Source organism: Lemur catta, chromosome 20, assembly GCF_020740605.2.
Source record: "Lemur catta isolate mLemCat1 chromosome 20, mLemCat1.pri, whole genome shotgun sequence".
In the NCBI taxonomy this organism is placed as follows: Eukaryota; Metazoa; Chordata; class Mammalia; order Primates; family Lemuridae; genus Lemur; species Lemur catta.
The window spans coordinates 2,903,930-2,926,483 of NC_059147.1; the positions used below are offsets into that span (position 1 = coordinate 2,903,930).

Here is a 22,554-nt window from a genome sequence, read left to right on the forward strand (position 1 = left end):
AAAAAATTTTTTGATTAAAAAAAAAAAGGGTATAGCTAATAAGCCAATAATAAAGATAAAAATGATTCCTTTAAAAAAAAACTTTTTAAACCCTCGATCCAAAAGAAGTCAGGAAAAGAGAAAAGGAGAAAAGAGATTTCTCAGATAAAACATAAAAAACACAAACCAGGAGGAGAAGATGGGCGAAAACCTACCTAACAGGTACAATAAACACTATCTCCATGATGGGCACACCTATAACCCTGACTTAAGCACTACAAAACTGATCCATGTAACCAAAAACATCTATACTCCCGTAATAATTTGAAATTAAAAAAAAAAAACAACCACAAACCGTAGGAAAAAATATTGATAAACTAAACTTGATCAAAATTTAAACTTCTGCTCCTTAAAAGATACTAAGAAAATAAAAAACCAAGCCACAGACAGAAACTATTTGTAAAACACACATTTGATAAAGAACTTGTATCTAGAATTTAAAAAAACTTACAGCTCCAGAAGACAACCTGATTTACCGGGGGGAAATACAGGCAAAAGATTTGAATAAATACTTTACCAGAGATATAGAAATAGCAAATAAGCATATGAAAAGTTACTACACATCATAAATACTAAGGGAAATCCAGATTAAAACCATAATGAGCTATCACTGCATATCCACAGAATACTTGAAATTTAAGAGACTGGCAATAACAAGTGTTGGCAAGGATGTGGAGCAACTAAAAATTTCTTATACTGCGGGTAAGAATGCAAAATGGGACAGCCACTTTGGAAAACAATTTGGAACTTTCTAATAAAATGTGCTCTTACTATATAGCCCAGCAATCCCACTCAGTTATTTACCTCCAGAGAAATAAAGTATATGTTCAGATAAGAACTTTTACCCAGATATTCTTAGCAACTTTAACCACAATAACCAAAAACTACAAACAACCCAAGTGGCCCATCAACTGGCAAATGAATGGACAAATGCTCAATATCCACACAAAGTCAATTAAAAAAAAAAACACTACTGACACATGAAACAACATAGGTGAATTTTAACAGCATTATACAAAGTTTGAGATCAACATAAAAGGCTATATGCAAAGTCATTTCTTTTATATGTAACTATAGGAAAGGCAAAACTCTCAACAGAAAGCAGGTCAATAGTTGCCAGGTCTAAGTGTTGGAGGAGGGGACTGACTGCAAAGGAAAAGGATTGAAATTTTAAAGGTGACAAAAACCTTCAAAATTGTGATTGTGATGGCTGTTACACAACTGGATATATTTGTTAAGATCCAGATGTTGTATACTTAAAGTTGGTGATTGTGTTTATTGTATCAAAAAAAAACTGATAAAAGCTGATTTTTTTTTTAAACTCAATAGCAAGAAGCTATTAAAAATAAGAATGGAGTGGGAGTGAGACTACATTTTCCCCGAAGTAATTACTAGGGAAAACAGCTTGCTACTTTAAGATGGCTGGGAAACAGTCCTTCTGGTCAAGTTTGATTGGGTGCGAGTGATTGGATCCTTGTAGCAGAATATACATTTACCTGGAGATTACTAGTGAGGAGTATTTAGGCCAGAGGATGGGCAGTAGACATACATGAGGATTTAGTATGAATCCAAGTAATTAGGGAAATAATGGATGATTCAATGGACAGTACCAAGAGAACTCTCTAGACACTTAGAGAAAAATAGTTCTATAACATACAGTATACAAAACCAAATTACAGATGGCATAGAAATATAAACAAGATTATAAATTTACTAGAAAACAATATATTTTTAAAATCTTGTGATAAGCCCTATGTAAACAAGTCACAAGATCCAAAAAAGTAGTTCTGACTACAATTAAAACTTAAGTAAAACAGGCTGGGCGTGGTGGCTCACGCCTGTAATCCTAGCACTCTGGGAGGCCGAGGCTGGAGGATTGTTTGAGCTCAGGAGTTCGAGACCAGCCTGAGCAAGAGCGAGACCCCGTCTCTACTAAAAATAGAAAGAAATTATATGGACAGCTAAAAAAAAATATATATATATATATACATATAGAAAAAATTAGCCGGGCATGGTGGCACATGCCTGTAGTCCCAGCTACTCAGGAGGCTGAGGCAGAAGGATCGCTTGAGTCCAGGAGTTTGAGGTTGCTGTGAGCTAGGATGATGCCACGGCACTCACTCTAGCCCGGGCAACAGAGTGAGACTCTGTCTCAAAAAAAAAAAAAAAAAAAAAAAAAAACTCAAGCAAAACAAAATACCATAAACAAAGCTCAGACAGCTCAAGAATATATTTCATACTTATAAGTATATATATTGATATGAGTATATTGCACAAGTATGTTACTTATTTATTTTATATATAAAAGGCATATATATACTTTTAGTATTAAAGGATTAAAAGCCACACTACATAAAACTCCTATACGTCAATAACAAAGTCAAACAACTCAGAATAGGCAAAGGATATAAACAAGCAATTTTCAAAACAATAAATATAGCAAATGATTAAATAAATCAGATAATAGTAATCAAACAAATAACAAATTAAAATGTTTTTTCATTCATCAAAGAAGCATTTTTAAATTTTAAATTGACAATATTCGGTGTTACAGAGCAACAGTCCCCAACCTTTTGGCACCAGGGACCGGTTTTATGGAAGACAAGGTACAGAGTTTTGTAACTGCCATAAATTCAAAGTCACACTTAGGACAGACCATAAGGACAGGACACATGGTAACCCACCCAACACAGAAGACCATCCTTTTCCCACATCAGTGTTTTCATCTCAAATGTCAAATCCACATCCCTCCAGAGCTCCCTCTATACTCCTTATACTAAGTCATCTGAGATGTTTAATTTTTCATGATTGAGGCAAAATGTATTCTACATAACTTAAATAAGAACATATTAGGCCTATTTACCAATAACTGATCACATGAATAAAAATTAATATAAGATTATATTTAAACTAAAATAGAAATGAAATCTGAAAAACTAGCATGCTATAAAAGGAACAAGGACGGTATTAACTTTACTTACCTAGCTACATTATCATTCTCTTGACACTCTAGCAAGTTATAAGAGAATATACAAAATCTAAATTTCAAGGTAAAGTAGAAATTCAATTGGAAAACTAATTTGATAAAAACAAAAACATTTGACGAAATGGTTTTTAATCAATATCTGGCTAAAGCTCATACACAGTTAATCAGCATTGCTTTATAAACCTTGCAACAGGATTTTTAAAAAGAAGAAAAAAAAAAACCCTACATTGGTCAAACCATAAATCTAAAATAAATCTTTCCACATTTAGTAGCATCTGAAAAATAAGTTATTATTTATTCAAATTTAAGAAACAAACATAACCACACTTAGTGGAAAAAATGTAATATTCTTCTGAAACACTAAAAAGATACCAAAATATTATGTGTTCTTCAAACGTTCACATTTGCTACATATGGCCCATATGGGTTTGGAAAAATATAACAAGATTCAATTTTATTTACTTGATCACTATAATTTTAATCAGTCACATATACTCTTAAGTCACATATACTCTTAAGATAGAAACACTTTAAAAGCTATGTTTTACAATATGATACCAAGAACATGTAGCTGACATAGGTTGTATAGTAATCATTTGGACTGTGTAACAAATATGATCAAAATACTGTTATGGTGATAGAAAAATACTTTCTTTTTAATCATTCACATTCACCAACAGTGAAAATGCTCTACATACACATTAGCTCCGAACAACACATTTCATTCTGTATCAAAGCTGCTATGCTATCTATTGCTATTTTGACGATTGCACGGTTCAACATAAAAATGCATCCCACTCAGATTCTCAATAAGTCTGATTAGGCAGATAACTTCCCAATCATAAAAGCAAGTATTTTAAGGCAAGTATTATACAAATACAGTGTGGAAATCAGACTTGCTGTAATTAGGATTAAAAGACAACTCTAAGAACACTACACACATGACACCTATTGCATTGTTATGCACTTGTCTTGCATTCTCAGCCTTTCCTTCTCCTCTCTGAAGTGCTAGATTAAAGTGTAACTACACCAGAAAGTTACTAACAGGCTTACTATGAGAGAACCATGTGTTTAAGAAAGCAAGCCATTCAGATAAGAAGTCTCTAAATATTTTCTATTCTATGTGTTTTTATGATCTTTCTTATAAAGAGAGAGTGCTTTACATGTAACACCTGCAAATAAAAATAAACCTGCATTTCACTCAAGCCCAATCAAATATATCAAATATAAAATACACACATAAAGCAAACTACAATGGCAGCAGTGATTCTTAGGGCAGCATGTATAAAATCCAATATTTTGCTATCTGTTTACATCATTGTGGTCAGAAAAGAAATGTGCCAAAACTTCCTTTCCCATTCCACTTAAACTGGTTCCCCACAATTCCAACAAACATTTCCTGTGACATTAAGTTGTCATCAGCTTCTGTGATCCCCAGTTCACTCAACCTCTTCTTCTTCATCTGGCCTTTTTGTGTGGAGGCAGCAACTAGTTCATTTATAATTTCACAATTTCCCTCAACTTGCTCAGAAAGATCAGCTCTTGCAGAGAGCTCCATTTTGCCAGCTGCACACTGAATCAGCTCTTCTAGATCCACTCTTTCAGTTGCATCTCCCTCTCCACTTGTCTGAATTTTAAACACTTTACTTTCTGGAAAAACAAACAAATTATAACAAATACAGTTAAATATATAAACTAACTCAACTAAAACATATATTTCTTACATCGTCTGTTAGAGCTTTGAAATTTTTCTGCCAAGGATTCCTGCTGTCATTTAACTGGATTTTACAAATTCTTTGCCAAAAGAATCTCAACAAGCAGCTGCCTTGCTCTTCAAGCTAAGGTTTCCTGACCCTCATACAGGATCACCAATTTTGAACTCTTTGTTTACCCTTTCCATCCCAGAATCTCATTCACACAGACAAGTTCTGGATATGCACTATCTGCTAAGCACTGTTTTAGGAGCTAGGATGCAAAGGTTAATAAGACAGTGCTACTTTTTTTATTTTTTTCCTTTTTTTTTTTTGTTTTTTTTTTTCTTTTTTTCCTACCTACTGTTATGAACATAATTGCTACTTTTTTTAAATGAACTCCTAATCTAGCAGCTAATTCTAGATGGGCCCCATGATCCCCACTGGTGTTAACTTTCATGATTGTTAATTGGCAAAAGGATTTTGCATTGTAATTTTGCAATGTAATTAAGGTTACCAATCAGTTTTCTCCAGCTGGTTGCAGAAGAGGAGGTCAGAGAGATTCGAAGCACGAGAGATTTGCCTTAAGGGAAGCACTCTGTTGCTGAGGGGGCCACGTGGCGGACCTGAGAGCAGCCTCTAGGAGCAGAGCGTGAACCCCAGCCAGCAGCCAGCAAGAAAACAGAGACCTCAGTCCTACAACTTAAAGGAATGAAATCTGCCAATGAATGACATTAATGAGTCTGGAAGCAGAGTTTTCCACCAGAGCTTACAGATAAGAATCCTGCCCAGCTGACATTTCATGCTGTGAGGAAATAACGAACTCACAGATATAACTGGAGCTTATCCTGACGGATGACAAGGACTACTCTTTAAACTGCTTTAAACTTTCATCACCCATATAGATGTTTAATGATTCTCTCTGACTGAGATTTAATAGTGATCTGTGTCATGGTTTGAAATTCACTAATTTTGACTAAGTTTGCTCACTGTTGCTGCTAAAGGCAGGTGACACGGAAGCATTTACTTCTACCAATAAAAAACAGAGCGAAACTCCACTATGCCCTTCAGCAAACACAGCCTTCAACCCGGCACGTTCATTTCCTCGCCTCCATCCTCAACAAACGCCAACAGAAGCCACCATTGCTGTCATATGCCCATCCTTGTTCTATACATGCACAGACACCAAGCATGACAAAAAGGGAACCGTATGACCACAGAAACCACACACTATCAGGGTTTTGAGTGAACAGTTGAACTAGTTGATCTTGAAAGTTTCTTTTACCTTGAGATTCTATAATGTTACGGCTTTACCAAGCTTTTCTCTCTCCATGCCCATGCATATTCTAGCCATTGTTTTTAAGGAGGGGAGAAAGATTCAGATCCTTAATCAGAGTTTAATGTTGAAATAAAGTAAATTAGATCAGTTTTTATACAAAAAATTACTAAATATAGCATACCTTCAGTTCCATCTTGGGCATTTTCTTGCAGGTCAGAGAAAATTGTAGGTTTCACTAAGACAACACCATAACCTTCATTATTATGTACGATGTTATTCACCATGGATATTTTGGGGATGTCATAATGCTCATCTAAAAAGTCCTATGACATTGAAAACAAATGTTTTAAGGAACTGGCATATTCAACACTGCCTGCTTTAAAAATCTTTTTTCATGCTATTATAAAAATAAGGTGGAAAAATTATGCTTATTAATATCTTGTAGCACATTTTGAGTTGAGTGACATAGTAGTCCTCTGTCATTTCTGCAAATCTATAGGCAACACAGTATTCCCTATATTATTAAAATTTATATACTGTTTATGCTTTTCAAAATCTGGAAACAGAATTCAACGTGGGAATTTAAGAAAGCATATTTTCTTAGGTGAAATCATTCTAACCTTTGCAAAGAGGGTGTTTCAGCAGATACTCACCTTAATGAGGATCCCTTCCTTGCAGTGATGGATCCCATTGTCAGTCAGGACACACTTACTCCCAGGGTATATTTCTATACCAGCACCCTATAAGTTACAATTTGAGATAATGACAATCATTTCTTAAAAGGCAGGACTATAGGAGGTTTATTACAATCACTTCCTAGCCTTTAACACAGTATAAATGTAGACCACAAAGGTAAAGTGTTTTTTTTTTTTTCTTTTTTTTTTTGAGACAGAGTCTCACTCTCTGGCCCGGGCTAGAGTGCCGTGGCGTCAGCCTAGCTCACAGAAACCTCAAACTCCTGGGCTTAAACGATCCTTCTGCCTCAGCCTCCCGAGTAGCTGGGGCTACAGGCATATGCCACCATGCCTGGCTAATTTTTCTTTTTCTTTATGTTTTTAGCTGTCCAGATCATTTCTTTCTATTTTTAGTAGAGACGGGGTCTCCACTCTTGCTCAGGCTGGTCTCGAACTCCTGCCTCAGCCTCCGAGAGTGCTAGGATTACAGGCGTGAGCCACTTCGGCCAGCCAAAGATAAAGTGTTTTATAGATAAGTTTTGTTAGGTATTTTTAATCAACATTTCGATTTGTTCCATTTCCAGAAAATTGTTGATCATTTACCACTTTCAAAAACCACACACACCCACGCAAACACTGGCTTAGAGCGTCAACATTTGATTCCTCTTCCATTCTCTTTCATTCTAGACAAGTCAGTTTTCTGATTCTGCCAAAAAAAAAAAGTTATTTAACAATCTTGTTCAAAGATGCACTTATGTAAAATGGCCATTCTCTCAGAGATACTCAATTAGTTGGAGAACAGAATTTGAGCTTAGTAAAATATTGGAATTTGAGGGTAGAAACAAGACTCATGTTTTTAAAAACACTCCAGGTTTAAAATACCCCAACCCAACTTAAAAATCACTTCTGAGTTAAACAATGGCCTCCACTACTACGCATGTTAAAATTAGAAGCTAGTTCAAGTGTCATTTAGACAGAATAATGAGAAAGATTCAAACATGGTCCAATTCTGTCACATCGTCCCCTGGCACCACATGGTACCAACAAAAAAGTAACAGTAATAGGAATAATTTATTTCCTAATGCTACGCGAGACCCTTTGGGAAGCAAAAATGATTTACTCAAACCTCTATAGTTATAGTTACTTAAGAAACCATTTGGAAATAATTTAATACACAATATCATAAATGAAGAAGAGTTGCTATAACAATTTATGACACATCTACCACATGTATTAGGTTGGTGCAAAAGTAATTATGGTTTTGGACCATGAATTTTAAATCATTATACTAGGCTGAAACACATCTTTATTAATTAAAATAGGAACCATTACAATCAACACATTTTTGCCAATGAGAAATAAGTTTGTTTATTCCTGTAGTGTAAAAATTTGTGCTTCGGGATTCAATGAACTCTTGGAAAGCATTTTCTGCATCCTGCTGGTTGTAGAAGCGTTTTCTCTGCAAAACATTGTTAAGATGCTTGAAGAAGTCGTAGTTGGTTGGTGAGAGGTCAGGTGAATATGGTGGATGAGGCAAAACTTCGTGGCCCAATTCATTCAACTTTTGACGCATTGGTTGTGCCACGTGCAGTTGGGCCTTGTTGTGGAGAACTGGGCCCTTTCTGTTGACCTATGCTGGCTGCAGATGTTGCAGTTTTCAATGCATCTCGACAATTTGCTATGCTCGCTTCAGCAGCACATATACTAAAATTGGAAGATACAGAGAAGATTAGCATGGCCCCTGCACAAGGATGACACGCAAATTCGTGAAGCATTCCATATTTAAAAAAAAAATCTGCTAAGCATACTTCTCAAATGTAATGGTTTCGCCAGGATTCAGAAAGCTGTAGTGGATCAGACTGGCAGCAGACCACCAAATGGTGACCATGACCTTTTTCTGGTGCAAGTTTGGCTTTGGGAAGTGCTTTGGAGTTTCTTCTCAGCCCAACCACTGAGCTGGTCCTTGCCAGTTACTGTATAAAATATACTTTTCCTCCCACGCTACAATCCAATCAAGAAATGGTCCGTTGTGTTACATACCAGAAGAGAAGGAGACACTTCAAAACAATGATATTTTTGATTTTCGGCCAGCTCATGAGGCACCCACTTATCAAGCTTTTACACCTTTCCAATTTGCTTCAAATGGCAAATGATCATAGAATGGTCGACCCTGAGTTCTTCAGCAACTTTTCGTGTCATTGTAAGAGGATCAGTTTCAATGATTGCTCTCAACTTCCGATGGCCGGCCACTGCACTCCTCATCTTCAAGGCTCTCGTCTCCTTTGCAAAACTTCTTGAACCACCACTGCACTGTACGTTCGCTAGCAGTTGCTGGGCCAATGTGCTGTTGATGTTGCCAGTTGTCTCTGCTGCTTTATGAACCATTTTGTTTTCTTCTTTTTTTTTTTTTTTTTAAGCCAGTCAAATTTAGCAGTGTGGGGTTGTAGACTAACCTTAGTGACACTAATGTTAATAAGTTCTGATAACCCACTATCATCGGACCAGTCTTTATGACCCATTTTGAACTCAAATAAGAAAATTGCTTGAATTTGCTTTTTGTCTAATGTCATTTCCATAGTCTAAAATAAATATAAACAGCAAGTAATAAGTCATTAGCAAAAAAAACCATAAAGGGAGAAATTGTGCATTAAAATGATGTATAACATAAACACATTTATTTAAGAATGTATTCCAACATCAAAGGGCAAATTTCAACAATGCTAAAACAGCAATTACTTTTGCACCAACCTAATATGTTAATTTTCTAGGAGTAGTAATATACCATGAGAAAACATTTTTTATTACTTCTCCCTCTACATATGACTGGACCATATGTACACACCAACCTAATTCTTCTGCGAAGAGGTTTTTAAAAATTTGCTAATTGGGCCCTCAGCTAAGAGATTTTCAGTTTGGGATTATGTGCAAAAAAGATTTCAGGATGACTACACTAAAAATACATATATAACAAAATAGTTAAAAGTAAATATCAAACTATCAGGAATCATGTAAAATTTAAAAAGGAGAATAATTTAAACCAGCTGTCACCTAGCAAATGATATATTCATAATCCAAATATATTATGAACAGATAATTTGGCAATTAAAAAGTAATTGAGGAGACTCTCAATTGAGCCACTTCTGGGACAATGGAGTAGAGTCCCTAATTCCTCGTGCTAGCTACAACCAAAACCATAGGCATTATACCAACAAAGCAGTAAGGTTCCTAGGTTTTCTTTTTGCTTCATAACCCCCAGACTTGGAGCTAACGAAGCTGACAATCAAAATTTAAAAAAAAAAAAATTAAAATAAGAAGAAAATCACAAGGTTAAACATTCAAAATTATAGGCATTCATTTGTAATCAAGTTCTTTTGAAATTGCTTTGTATATGGGCAGCTCTATGTAGCATACTTCAGGGGAGAGTGGCAGCCAGGATTTGTTTTTTAATGATATTTAATGATTTTTCCCTGGGAGTCAGCTAGCAAGATTATATATGTGGAAGTGCTTCATAAACTGTCAAGCACTGCTGGGAGTTAGCTACGCTCCCACCAAAACAGGTCCCAGGCAGGATCGCTGCAAGAGATTTGGAAATAATAGAAATAGAGAAATAATAGAGACAGAGAGTCAGGGGTCCTTCAGCATTCCCGTGAGCTGTGAGGCCCTGAGTGAAGTCCCGCATCAGTACTAATTGGTGCAGCAACTAGTTGCCAGTGGTTACAGATTTATGTGTACATGTCATTCATTTAGGTTTCAAGGCTCCCCAAAAGTTTCTAGAGTTCCCTTAATTCTATCTACGTGAGCAATCGGTTACAAAATTTTTCTAAGATAAACTTCTAAGCCCTAAGTTAAGAATACCTAGCTGAATATACAAGGTAAAGATAAAATTGTCAATTAGCAGAAAAGCTAAACAGAAATATAGAGGCTATATATTTCTTTATCTAGTTTCTCATCAACTGAGACATGTTGTCAGGAGTGAAGTAGGAACTGTCCTTGAGGCTAATTGGTTTCAGCTGCAGGTGTCTGCCGGGCTGGCATTCTTTGATCAGTCCTTAACCTGTGAACCCATGCCAGAGTTCTGTCTTACACAAGCATCAGGCGCTGGGCTGCAGGTCTTGAAATAGGCGTCGCCCTGCATATGCCCCTGACTGGTGAGATGCCCCTCTGTTGCTAGGCAGCTTCTGGTCTGTGAACTAACACGCTCATAGATTCCTTCAAGGCAAAACCCTGCAAAACTCCTGAACATTACATGTCTCCTATCTGCCAACAAAGCACTATAAAATGTGATGTGGCATCATCATTACATGTTGAACTCTTACTGAGTGTTCACCATGTGCTTATACTGGTTAGCTGAATGTTCTAGACATTTTTAATATCTTGTAAAATGAGTAAAAATTCTTAAAAAATCCTCATAACAAAAAAAAAAAAAAGAAGCTGACAATCTAGTCTACCAACAGATACAGACCAAAAAGCCCCAAAACACTGCTCTGTCTAGCCAGAGGACTAGGCAATCTAGAAAGACAGAAAACTAAAACTGTCAGACAACAATAGCTCTATTCCAGCCAAACACCATAGAATAAAAGTGGCCGCACCCCCACCTGTGCCAGCAAAGGTCAAGAGAGGACAGTAGACTTCCACTCTCTCAAGGTTATAACCAGGTACCCAACACCCCCACTGGTGTGGTGTCAGAGAAGGCCAAACAAGGAGCCAAGACTTTCACCCCCACGAACCAGTTATGAGGCATTCCCAACAGCAGTGTCAATGAAGACTACATGGAAAGCCTGGACTTGTACCCCCACCTGGCAACAAGGCACCTACCCCCTCTTCGCTAGTATGGTGTCAGAGCAGGCCTAGTGGAGATTCTGGACTCTCACTATTGCCCACTGGTAATAAGACCATCCTCATACATCAGTGTCAGTGGAGACCATATGGGAAGCTAGAACTCCCACCCCCACCCAGCAGTAACAAGGAGCTCTCCCATCAATGGAAGCCAAGGGGGAACTATGACTTCTACCTCCATCTGGGAGAAACAAGTGTTGCCCTCCCATCCCCCACCTTGTCTCCTCCTGTAGTAGTGTCAGAGAAGCCCAGTTAAAACAGAAGATCTAGACTTTCATAACACAATACAAAATGTCCAGGTTTCAACTGAAAATCACTTGTCATATCAAGAACCAGAAAGATGTCAAAGTGAATAAAGACAATCCATAGATGCCAAAACCAAGATGTCAGAGATGTTAGAATTAACTGACAATGATTTTAAAGCAATCATGATAAAAATGTTTCAACAAGCAATAATGAACATACTTAAAACAAATGAAGAATGCTCAGTGAAGAAATAAAAGATATAAAGAACCAAGTGGAAATTTTAGAACTGAAAATGTGATAACCGAAATAAAAAGCTCAGTGGATGTGTTCAACAGAAGAATGGAAAGAAAAGAGGGAAGAATCCATGAACTGGAAGATACAACAATAGAAGTTACCCAATCTGATAACAGTGAGAAAATACACTAAAAAAGAAAAGTGAACAGAGCCTCAGGGATCTGTTGGACTATGACAAAAGATCCAATATGCATGTCATCAGAGTCCTAGAAGGAGAAGAGAAACAGAGTGAAGCTAATACTTGAAGAAATAATGACTAAAAGCTCCCAAATTTGGCAACAGATATTAAATCTACAGATTCCAGAAGATGAGCAAATCCCAAACAGGGTAAACTCAAAGAAATCTATGCCAACATACATCATAATTAAACTTCGGAAAGCTAAAAAACAAAGCAAGTCGAGTGCATCTATGAAAATTTTACACCTTACCTACAGCAGAAAAAAACGTGATTGACAGCATCAGAAACCACAGAGGCCAGATGAACGAGGCACAGTATTATTCAAGGGCTGGAAGAAAATAACTATCAATCCAGAATACTATACCAAATGAAAATATTGTGCAGGAATGCAGAGGAAGTCAAGACATTCTAAGAAGAAGGGAAACTAAGAGAATTTGTCACCAGCAGACCTCCCCTAATAAAATGGCTAAACAAAAAATAAATGATAAAGGAAGGAATCCTAGAACATCCGAAAGCAAAAAAAGAACACAGTAAGCAAAAATATAGGTAAATATAATAGGCTTTCCTTCTCTTGAGTTTTCTAAATTATGTTCGACATTTGAAACAAAAATTATAATATTCGTTTGTGGTTCTAGGTGTATGTAAAAGAAATATTTAAGGGGGAACGGGGGAGGAAAAGAAAAAGAAGAAATATTTAAGACAATTATAAACAGGAGATGGTAAAGAGACATGAAGAGAGGCAAAGTTTCTATACGTCACTTGAACTGGTGAATGATGACACAGGTAAACGGTGATATTATGTACATATAATACCTAGAACAACCACTAAAAAAGCTATAGAGAGATATAATCAAAAACAAATGAAATTCTGAAAAATGTTCAGGTAGCCCACAGGATGACAGAAAAAAGAAAATCGAGAATGAAAAGTAGAACAAACAGAAAACAAAAAATAAAATAGCAGATTAGAGATTTAACATCAATTAAATGTAAATAGTCTAAATATAACAATGAAAAGACAAAGATTGGCAAAATGGATTAAAAATACGACCCATCTATATGCTGTCTACAACTCACTTCAAACAGAATAATACAGTCAAGTTGAAAGTAAAATGATAGGGAAAAGATATATTATACCAACATTAGTGAAAGGAAATCAGGTATGTCTGTATCAATAACAGATAAGGTAGACTTTGGAGCAAAGAAAATTACCAGAGACAGACAGTAATGTTACATAACGATAAACGTGTTGATTCTCTAAAAAGACACAGCAATCCTAAATGAGTATGTGTCAAATAATAGAACTGCAAAATATGTAAAGCAAAAACTAACAAAAAGACAAAAACTTGAAAAAGATAAACAAACAAATCCACAATTAGAGACTTCAACATTCCTGTCTTAATAATTGATAGAACAGAAAATCAGAGATATAGAAGAACTCAATACCTCTATCAACCAATTTGATCTAGTTGATATTTATAGAATACATCCACCCGCCTCGGCCTCCCAGAGTGCTAGGATTATAGGTGCGAGCCACCGCGCCCGGCCAACAACAAACTTCTAAACTCTACATGGGTCAAAGAATGAAAATACAACATATCAAAATGTGTGGAAGACAGCTAAAGCAATGCTGACAGGGAAATTTACAGCATTAAATGCGTACATTAGAACAGAGGAAAAGTCTCAAATCAAGAATCTAAGCTGGCCGGGCGCAGTGGCTCACGCCTGTAATCCTAGCGCTCTGGGATGCTGAGGCGGGAAGATCGCTTGAGCTCAGGAGTTCGAGACCAGCCTAAGCAAGAGCAAGACTCCGCCTCTACTATAAATAGAAAGAAATTAGCCAAACAACTAAAAAATAGAAAAAAATAGCTGGCATGGTGGCACATGCCTGTAGTCCCAGTGCCTGTAGTCCCAGCTACTTGGGAGGCTGAGGCAGGAGGATCCCTTGAGCCCAGGAGTTTGAGGTTGCTGTGAGCTAGGCTGACACCACAGCACTCTAGCCTGGGCAACACAGTGAGACTCCGTCTCAAAAAAAAAAAAAAAAAAAAAAAAAAGAATAAGGGAATACTACAAAACAATTCTATACCTATAAATGTGACAACACAGAAGAAACGGTCCAATACCACAAAAAGTCACAAGCTACCAAAGTTTATTCAATATGAAATAGGTCACTTTAATAGCCCTGTAACTATTAAGGAGATTGAATTCATAATTTAAAAACTCCCAAAAGAGAAATCTCCGGGCCCAGATGGTTTCATTGGAAAAGTCTATTAAACATTTAAAGAATTACTCCAATTCTATACAATCTCTTTTAGAAAACAGAAGAGAAGGGAACACTTCAGAATTCATTTTATGAAGCTAGTATTACTGCTACTGAAACCAGATAAAGAGATATAAAATGAATTATACACCATGACCAAGTGGGGTTTATTCCAGGGATGCAAGGCTGGTTCAAAATTTGAAAATCAATCAATGTAACCTGCCATTTTCTTCTCACCAATAAGAAAAATAATGTGATCATGTCAATCAGTGCAGAAAAAGCATTAAGAAAAGAGGCCGGGCGCGGTGGCTCACGCCTGTAATCCTAACTCTGGGAGGCCGAGGCGGGTGGATCGCTCGAGGTCAGGAGTTCGAGACCAGCCTGAGCAAGAGTGAGACCCCGTCTCTACCAAAAATAGAAAGAAATTATCTGGCCAACTAAAAATATATATACAAAAAAAAATTAGCCGGGCATGGTGGCTCATGCCTGTAGTCCCAGCTACTCGGGAGGCTGAGGCAGTAGGATCGCTTAAGCCCAGGAATTTGAGGTTGCTGTGAGCTTGACGCCATGGCACTCTAGCCCGGGCAACAGAGTGAGACTCTGTCTCAAAAAAAAAAAAAACCACAATGAGATATTACTACACACTTTTCAAAATGGCTAAAATAAAAAATAGTGAAAACGCCAAATGCTGTCGAGGATACAGAGAAACTGGATCTTTCAAACATTTCGAGTAGGAATATAAAATGGTATAACCACTGTGGAAAACTCTGGCAGTTTTTTATCTTTAAAAAAATTTAAACATGCAACTACCACATAACCTATAATTGCATTCCTGGGTACTTACCCCTAAGAAATGAAAACAATGTTTACACAAAATCCTATACACGAATGTTTAGAGCAGCTTTCTTCACAATAGGCAAAAACTGAAAACAATCTAGATGTTCTTCAACAGTGAATAAACAACCTGTGGAACAACCACACATTGGGCTACTACTCAATAATAAAAAGGAAGAAACTAATGGTACACACAACAACCTGGAGAGAGCCCCAGAAAATTGTGCTAAGTGAAAAAGCCAATCCCAAAAGGTCATATACTGTGTAATTCCATTTTTATAACATTTTTGAAATGATGATATAATAGAAATGGAAAACAGATTAGGGTTTGCCAACAGAGGAGGAGGTTGGTAGGAAAGGCAAGGGGGTTTGGCTGTAAAAGGGCAACATGGTAGGAGGCAGGTGAGGGATGACAAACTACTTAATGGGTACAACATACATTATTCAGGTGAGGGTTACACTACAAGCCCAGACTTCACCACTATGCAATATATCCATGTAACAAAACTACACATGTACTCCTTAAATCTATACAAATTAAAAATAAAAATAAAAAAAATTTAAAAGTTGAAAAAGAGGGCAACATGCCAGATCTTTGTGGTGATGGAAATACTCTTTAACTTCACTGAATCAATGTCAATATTCTGGTTGTGATATTGTAGTAGTTTTACAAGATGTTGCTATTGGGGGAAACTGGTAAAGGCATACATACAGGATCACTCTGTGTTACTCCTTAAACAGTATGTGAATCTACAACAATCTCAAAAAGTTAATTATGAATAAAGCAATTGAGCTTTGTTGCAAAATTGTTTACAAAGTTATAATTTTAAGGGTCTAAACCTCTCTTAAAGTTACCATAAAGTAATTGTGAGATTTATTCTCTTCCTAATCTATGTTTTGAAAATGCTACATAAGAACCTTGTACAATTGAGTTTGACTGACTTAGTAGATACGTGTCTCAGTGTCTTTGAAGAAAGAGAACAGGATTATGTGCTTCCTCTTGGTCCCATATTTTTTATATGCTTATCTAGAACTTAAACCCAAACTACTTCCCCATAAAGACAGGAGCTTATCATACCTTGGCACCATACAAATCCGAGTTCTTCATTAAAAATTCTGCTGATGTTCGTACTGTGACTCCTGTAGTTTCACACTGCAGTACACAGTTTTCCAACGTAGTCTTACCACGGTGAATGACTATGAGGAGAACATACAGTTGACTGCTTTAAGTAATGTGCCTTTTCCAGTATTAAAGATAGCCTAAGCCGGGCACCATGGCTCATGCCTGTAATCCTAGCACTCTGGGAGGCTGAGACGGGAGGATCGCTCAAGGTCAGGAGTTCCAGACCAGCCTGGGCAAGAGCGAGTCCCCATCTCTACTAAAAATATAAAGAAATTAGCTGGACAACTAAAAATATATAGAAAAAATGAGCCAGGAATGGTGGCGCATGCCTGTAGTCCCAGCTACTCAGGAGGCTGAGGCAGGAAGATCGCTTAAGCCCAGGAGTTTAAGGTTGCTGTGAGCTAGACTGACGCCACGGCACTCTAACCTGAGCAACAGAGAGAGACTCTGTTTCCAAAAAAATAAATAAATAAATAAAAAATAAAGATAGCCTAGAGCTGATATTAGATGTAGTCTAAATATTTCTCAATAATTATCATTAAAACTTTGGTATCTGAATTACAAATTCATAAAATTTAGAACAATGACTATTTCGAGTTATTTTTTAAAATCTAAAAGCAACATTCTTAAAAAAGAAGGACCTGATCTCAGAAGTGCAAAAGCACTTTCATTATCAAAAACAAGTATCAGAGAGAAACTTTGCTGAGTATCTTGGAAGTAAGAAAAAGACCCCAATTCAAGAAAAGGGATACAGAACCTAGGAAACAAACAGTAGTGCAATGTGAAGATAGCTCGTTTCAGTCTTATTCTAAATTGAATACAATGAACACAGACCACAACATTAGAATGTTTTAAAAGAAAAAAATGATCGCACAGAAAAGAAACTAATGTTAAACTAACAAATTTTCAAAAATAGGCTGAACTATTTTTCACTTTGGGTTAAGTTTCCCAAATTATCATGCTATGTACATAAGTAAGTAATTAAGCAGCCTTCCATAAACAGACATTCCTCAGAGATGGGTTCTAGACTACCACAATAAAGCAAATAACACAATAAAACAAGTCACACAAAGTTTTTGGTTTTCCAGTGCATATAAAAGTTATGTTTACACATATTATTGTCTGTTAAGTGTGCAATAGCATTATGTTTTTCAAAAAATGTACACATCTTAATTTTAAAATACTTTATTTTGCTAAAATATGCTAATGATCATCTGAGCCTTTAGCAAGTTGTAATTTTTTTGCCTCACATGTTGATAGCTACTGACCGATCAGAGCAGTAGTTGCTAAAGGTTGGGATAGCTGTGGCAATTTTTTAAAATAAGGTAACAAGGAAGTTTCCCATATCAATTGATTCTTCCTTTCATGAATGATTTCCCAGTAGCATGTGATAATGTTGTAATAGCATTTTACCCACTGTAGAACTTCTTTCAAAATTGGAGTCAATCCTCTCAAACTCTGCCACTGCTTTATCAATTAAGTTTAAGTAATATTCTAAATGCTTTGTCATCACTTCAACAATGTTCACAACATCTTCTACTTCACCAGGAGTAGATTCCATCTCAAGAAATCACTCTCCTTTCATCCATAAAAAGCAACTCCTCATCCATTCAGGTTTTGTCATGAGATTGTAGCAATTCAGTCACATTTTCAGGCTCTAATTCTAATTCTAGTTCTCTTGCTATTTCCACCACATCTGCAATTATTTCCTCCACTGAAATCTTTAACCTCTCAAAGACATCCATGAGGATTGGAATCAACGTCTTCCAAACTCCTGTTAACGTTGATATTTTGACTTCCTTCCATGCCTCGTGACTATTCTTAATGGCATCTAGAATGGTGAATCCTTCCCAGGTTTTCAATTGACTTTGCCCACATCTATCAGAGGAATCACTACCTATAGCAGCTACAGCCTTATGAAGTATATTTCTTAAATAATAAGACTTGAAAGTCGAAATTACCCATTAATCCATGGGCTGCAGAATGAATGTTGGGTTAGGCATGAAAACAACATGAATCTACTTGTACATCTCCATTAGAGCTCTTGGGTGATCTGGTGCATTGTCAATCAGCTTTTGAAAGGAATCCTTTTTTCTGAGCAGTAGGTCTCAACAGTAAACCACGCTATAAACAGATGTATGTCATCCATGCTTTGTTGTTTCATTTATAGAGCACAGGCAGAGTAGATTTAGCATAATTCTTAAGGGCTCTAGGACTTGGGGAATGGTAAATGAGCACCGGCTTCAATTTAAAGTCACCAGTTGCATTAGCTCCTAACAAGAGAGTCTGTCCTTTGAAGCCTGGCATTGACTTCTCTCCAGCTATGAAATTCCTAGATGGTATCTTCTTCCAGTATAAGGCTGCTTCATTTATATTAAAAATCTGTTGGTTAGTGTATCCACCTTCACCAATTATCTTAGCTAGATCTTCTGGATAACTTGCTGTAGATTCTATATCAGAACTTGCTGTTTCACCTTGCACATTTATGTTATGGAGATGGCTTCTTTCTTTAAACTTCTTGAACCAACTTCTGCTAGTTTCAAACTTTTCTTCTGCAGCTTCCTTACCTCTCTCAACCTTCACAGAATTGAAGAGAATTGGGGCCTTGCTCTGGATTAGGCTTTGGCTTAAGGGAATGTTGTGGCTGGTTTAATCTTCTATCCAAACCACTAAAACTTTCTCCATATCAGCAATAAGGCTGTTTCACTTCCTTATAATTCATGTGTTCACTGAAGTAGCACTTTTAATTTCCTTCAAGAACTTTTCCTTTGTGTTCACAACTTGGCTAAGTATTTGGTACAAGAGGTCTAGCCTCTGGCCTGTCTCAGCTTTGGACATGCCTTCCTTACTACTAAGCTTAATCATTTCTAGTTTTTGATTTCACATGAGAGACTTGCGATTCTTCCTTTCACTTGAACACTTAGAGGCCACTGTAGGTTTATTAATTGACCTAATTTCAATATTGTTGTGTCTCAGGGAATAGGAAGGCCAGAGGAAAGGGAAAAAGACAGCAGACTGACTGGTCGGTGGAGCAGTCGGAACACATACAATATTTATTGATTAGGTTCACCATCTTAAATGGACACAGTCCATGGTGCTCCAAAACAATTACAGTAGTAACATCAAAGATCAGTGATCACAGATCAGCCTAACAGATATCATTAAAAAGTCTGAAATATTGTAAGAATTACCAAAATGTGACATAGAGACACAAAGTGAGCACAATTTGTTAGAAAAATGGCATCAATAGACTTGTTCAAAGCAAGGTTGTCAAAAACCTTCAATTTGTAAAAAACTCTGTATCTGTAAAGGGTAGTAAAATAATGTATGTCTGTACTCGTGAGTGGCATTTCATTAAATTTTATCTTCCATAGAAAGTTTCCCTTCAAAGTCTAGAACAAATCATATACCAAACATTCAGATACTTACTTAAGATTCCTTCTACAGCATCATGCTGAACAAATTTTATGCATGAGACTTTAATATCTGCACCCGTGCAATCCACAAAAGTGTCACCTTTGCCCCTCTTTTCTATCACAATATCATCTGGTAGACCATATCCTAAGGAAGAGAGCAAGAACACTTAGGATGGATGAGGGGAAATGTCTTAACACAAAAATGCTACAACAGATATCTCTAGTTCAAATGACTCCAGATGATAATTTAACACCAGTCAATCCAGTTGCAATTAAAGAAAATCTAATTATCTCCCCATATATCCTATTTAATTTAAACCAGGGTAATCAATTTTTAACAATAACAACTTCCCAAGTGGTCCCCATATCAGGAAGACTACCCTGCCATCCATCTCAGACCAGCTCAGCACTAAATTCACTTATAAAACTGCTATAAAAAATAAATAAATAATCCTAAAAACTTAGATCTGGGTCAAAGGGCTTCTAAGCATTCAACCCTTTTAAGTTTTATCTCTAGGATTCTATGATTCTAATATAAATTACATTTGAATAAACCGAAGCATTTTCCCAAGATTATCTAATTTTAATAGGCTCTTAAACAAATTGACTTAAAATCTAACAAACTGACTAAAACAACTGTAGCTACTAGAAAAACTGAACTACTCTGTTAACCAATAAAAAAACGTCAGATCTTGGCTGGGCACAGTGGCTCACACCTACAATACTAGCATTTTGGGACGCTGAAGTGGGAAGATCGCTTGAGGCCAGGAGTTTAAGACCAGCCTGCACAAGAGCTAGACCTCGTCACTACAAAAAATAGAAAAATTATTGAGAAATATTTAGACTACACCTAATATCAGCTCTAAGCTATCTTTATTTTTTATTTATTTATTTATTTATTTTTCGGAAACAGAGTCTCGCTCTGTTGCCCAGGTTAGAGTGCCGTTGGCGTCAGGCTAACTCACAGCAACCTCAAACTCCTGGGCTTAAGCAAGCCTTCTGCCAAGGCAAGAGAGTGAGACTCTGTCTAAAAAAAAAACAAAAAAAAAAATAAGAGCAAGCAACAAACCTAAATAATACTAAAATTTAAAAAAACATTGCTGGGAATTTTTTTTATATATACTAGAAATTAGATTTCCTTTACATAAACCACCTATAATCTGAAAAGGATGCTTCTTCCTAATAGTTTTTTTCCTATATGTGCCTATAAACATCTTCCCAACATGTATACTGCTGTAAAGAACCATAAGACAAGTTATTCAAATACTGGGTCAATTTGCTTTAAGCTTTTAATAACCTTAATGTTTCAAGGCAACCCATTTTAAATCAAATGGGCTAAAATCACATTCTCGGAGCTTCAACAAGATTGGTGATTTACTTATTTACTTAACCATATCATACATTCAAGTTTGGTTGTGTGATCTTCCACACTCACCTTCCAACTCAATGGAGTCAGCAATGGAGAATGTACCATGTACCACGTAATGGCCAGGACAAACAATAACAGTGTCACCTTCATAGCAGGCATTTATAGCAGACAATGGATCCCTATGGAACTAGAAAACAATGACAACACATTGCAAATACACCCCCAAAAAGCAACTAGTCCAGGTGTCTTCATGTCTCACTTTGAAAATGGAGCCAAAACTGCATATTGAAGTATCTGCTTTAATAGTGCACTGAGCCCAATGTATGCTTGGTAAGTGACTACTGCTGATAAACGGCAGGGCTCTATTTCCCATTTCACAGAAAACCATCTCAGAAAGCTCCCATAAACCCTTTGTAGAATTCAGGAAAACCTGCAATAAATGAGAAGAAAAAGAGCCACCTGGAGCAAGAAACTCTCCTTTACCTGAATTTCTGTTTCTTCTTCATAAGGCTCCTGGCAAAGCCTGTCCCTGAGCAGGGAACGCAGTAGACCAGTCGTTATGGTAGAGGAGACCACATGGGTGACCTTCGAACCACTTGGACGGATGCCCTTTGCTTGGATATTAGAATTTTTCTGATAACCAAACACATACCTTAAAGAAACCAAACAGAGCTACCAGTTTTCAGTAAGACGGCTAGTGAAAACAAGATTCTAACTAGCTAAGATAACAAGACACACATACCTCAACAAAGGATTCTCAATGAGTTTTAGCTTTTGTTTCAACTGTTCCATCTCTGAATACAATTTTAACCCTTCCACCATGGAGATATTTTCCTGCTCAGAATCAGAGTTACAATTTGATAAACTGCTTCTCAGATTTAAAAATTTTCTGTAACTCTCCTCACATTGAGACAACAGGTTCCGGTAGTCAACAATAAGTCCTGAAGGAACTCGGTCTTCAAGAATATCATAATGCCTGAAAGTTTAAAAGCAAATTGAAATCCATTGCCATTCAGGCACATTTTCCTACCATTAGGACTGCACATCTAGTCCTCAAAGACCAAATAAGAAAAATGTTTTATGGTATATAACTCAGTCACATGTTAAGTCTTTCTGATAGCACTCTATTATTAATGTAAGTAGAAGCCACTGAAAGTTTGAAGCACTATTTCATTAAGATCACTAATTTTTCTTCTATTGAGAAGTTGGTTATTTTTGGTCTTAGATCCAAGCATTTGTGTTTTAGAAACACTGAAAGTTCACGTTGCATAATTTGTAATCATTATTTAATAAGAAATTCCTTTCTTCTCATATATTAGATTCAAAATCTTA

General features: G+C 36.6%; 1 protein-coding gene and 1 non-coding gene across 2 annotated transcripts in view; one reads left to right on the top strand and one right to left on the bottom strand.

The window, feature by feature from the left end:
* Positions 1–3,660: 3,660 nt before the first annotated feature.
* Positions 3,661–22,554, bottom strand: part of SHCBP1 (SHC binding and spindle associated 1) — a 42,580-nt gene continuing 23,686 nt past the window's right edge. Inside the window, exons 6-13 of the mRNA XM_045533337.1 lie at positions 21,965–22,198; positions 21,706–21,874; positions 21,289–21,409; positions 19,867–19,998; positions 16,393–16,511; positions 6,649–6,735; positions 6,177–6,318; positions 3,661–4,675 (exon numbers count right to left, since the gene is read on the bottom strand). Of these exons, the coding sequence (XP_045389293.1) occupies positions 4,350–4,675; positions 6,177–6,318; positions 6,649–6,735; positions 16,393–16,511; positions 19,867–19,998; positions 21,289–21,409; positions 21,706–21,874; positions 21,965–22,198 (1,330 nt within the window). The 3' untranslated portion in view covers positions 3,661–4,349. The remainder of the gene's footprint in view (positions 4,676–6,176; positions 6,319–6,648; positions 6,736–16,392; positions 16,512–19,866; positions 19,999–21,288; positions 21,410–21,705; positions 21,875–21,964; positions 22,199–22,554) is intronic.
* Positions 8,350–8,455, top strand: LOC123625570. The gene has a single exon (XR_006730576.1). It is a non-coding gene; the product is annotated as a U6 spliceosomal RNA (small nuclear RNA).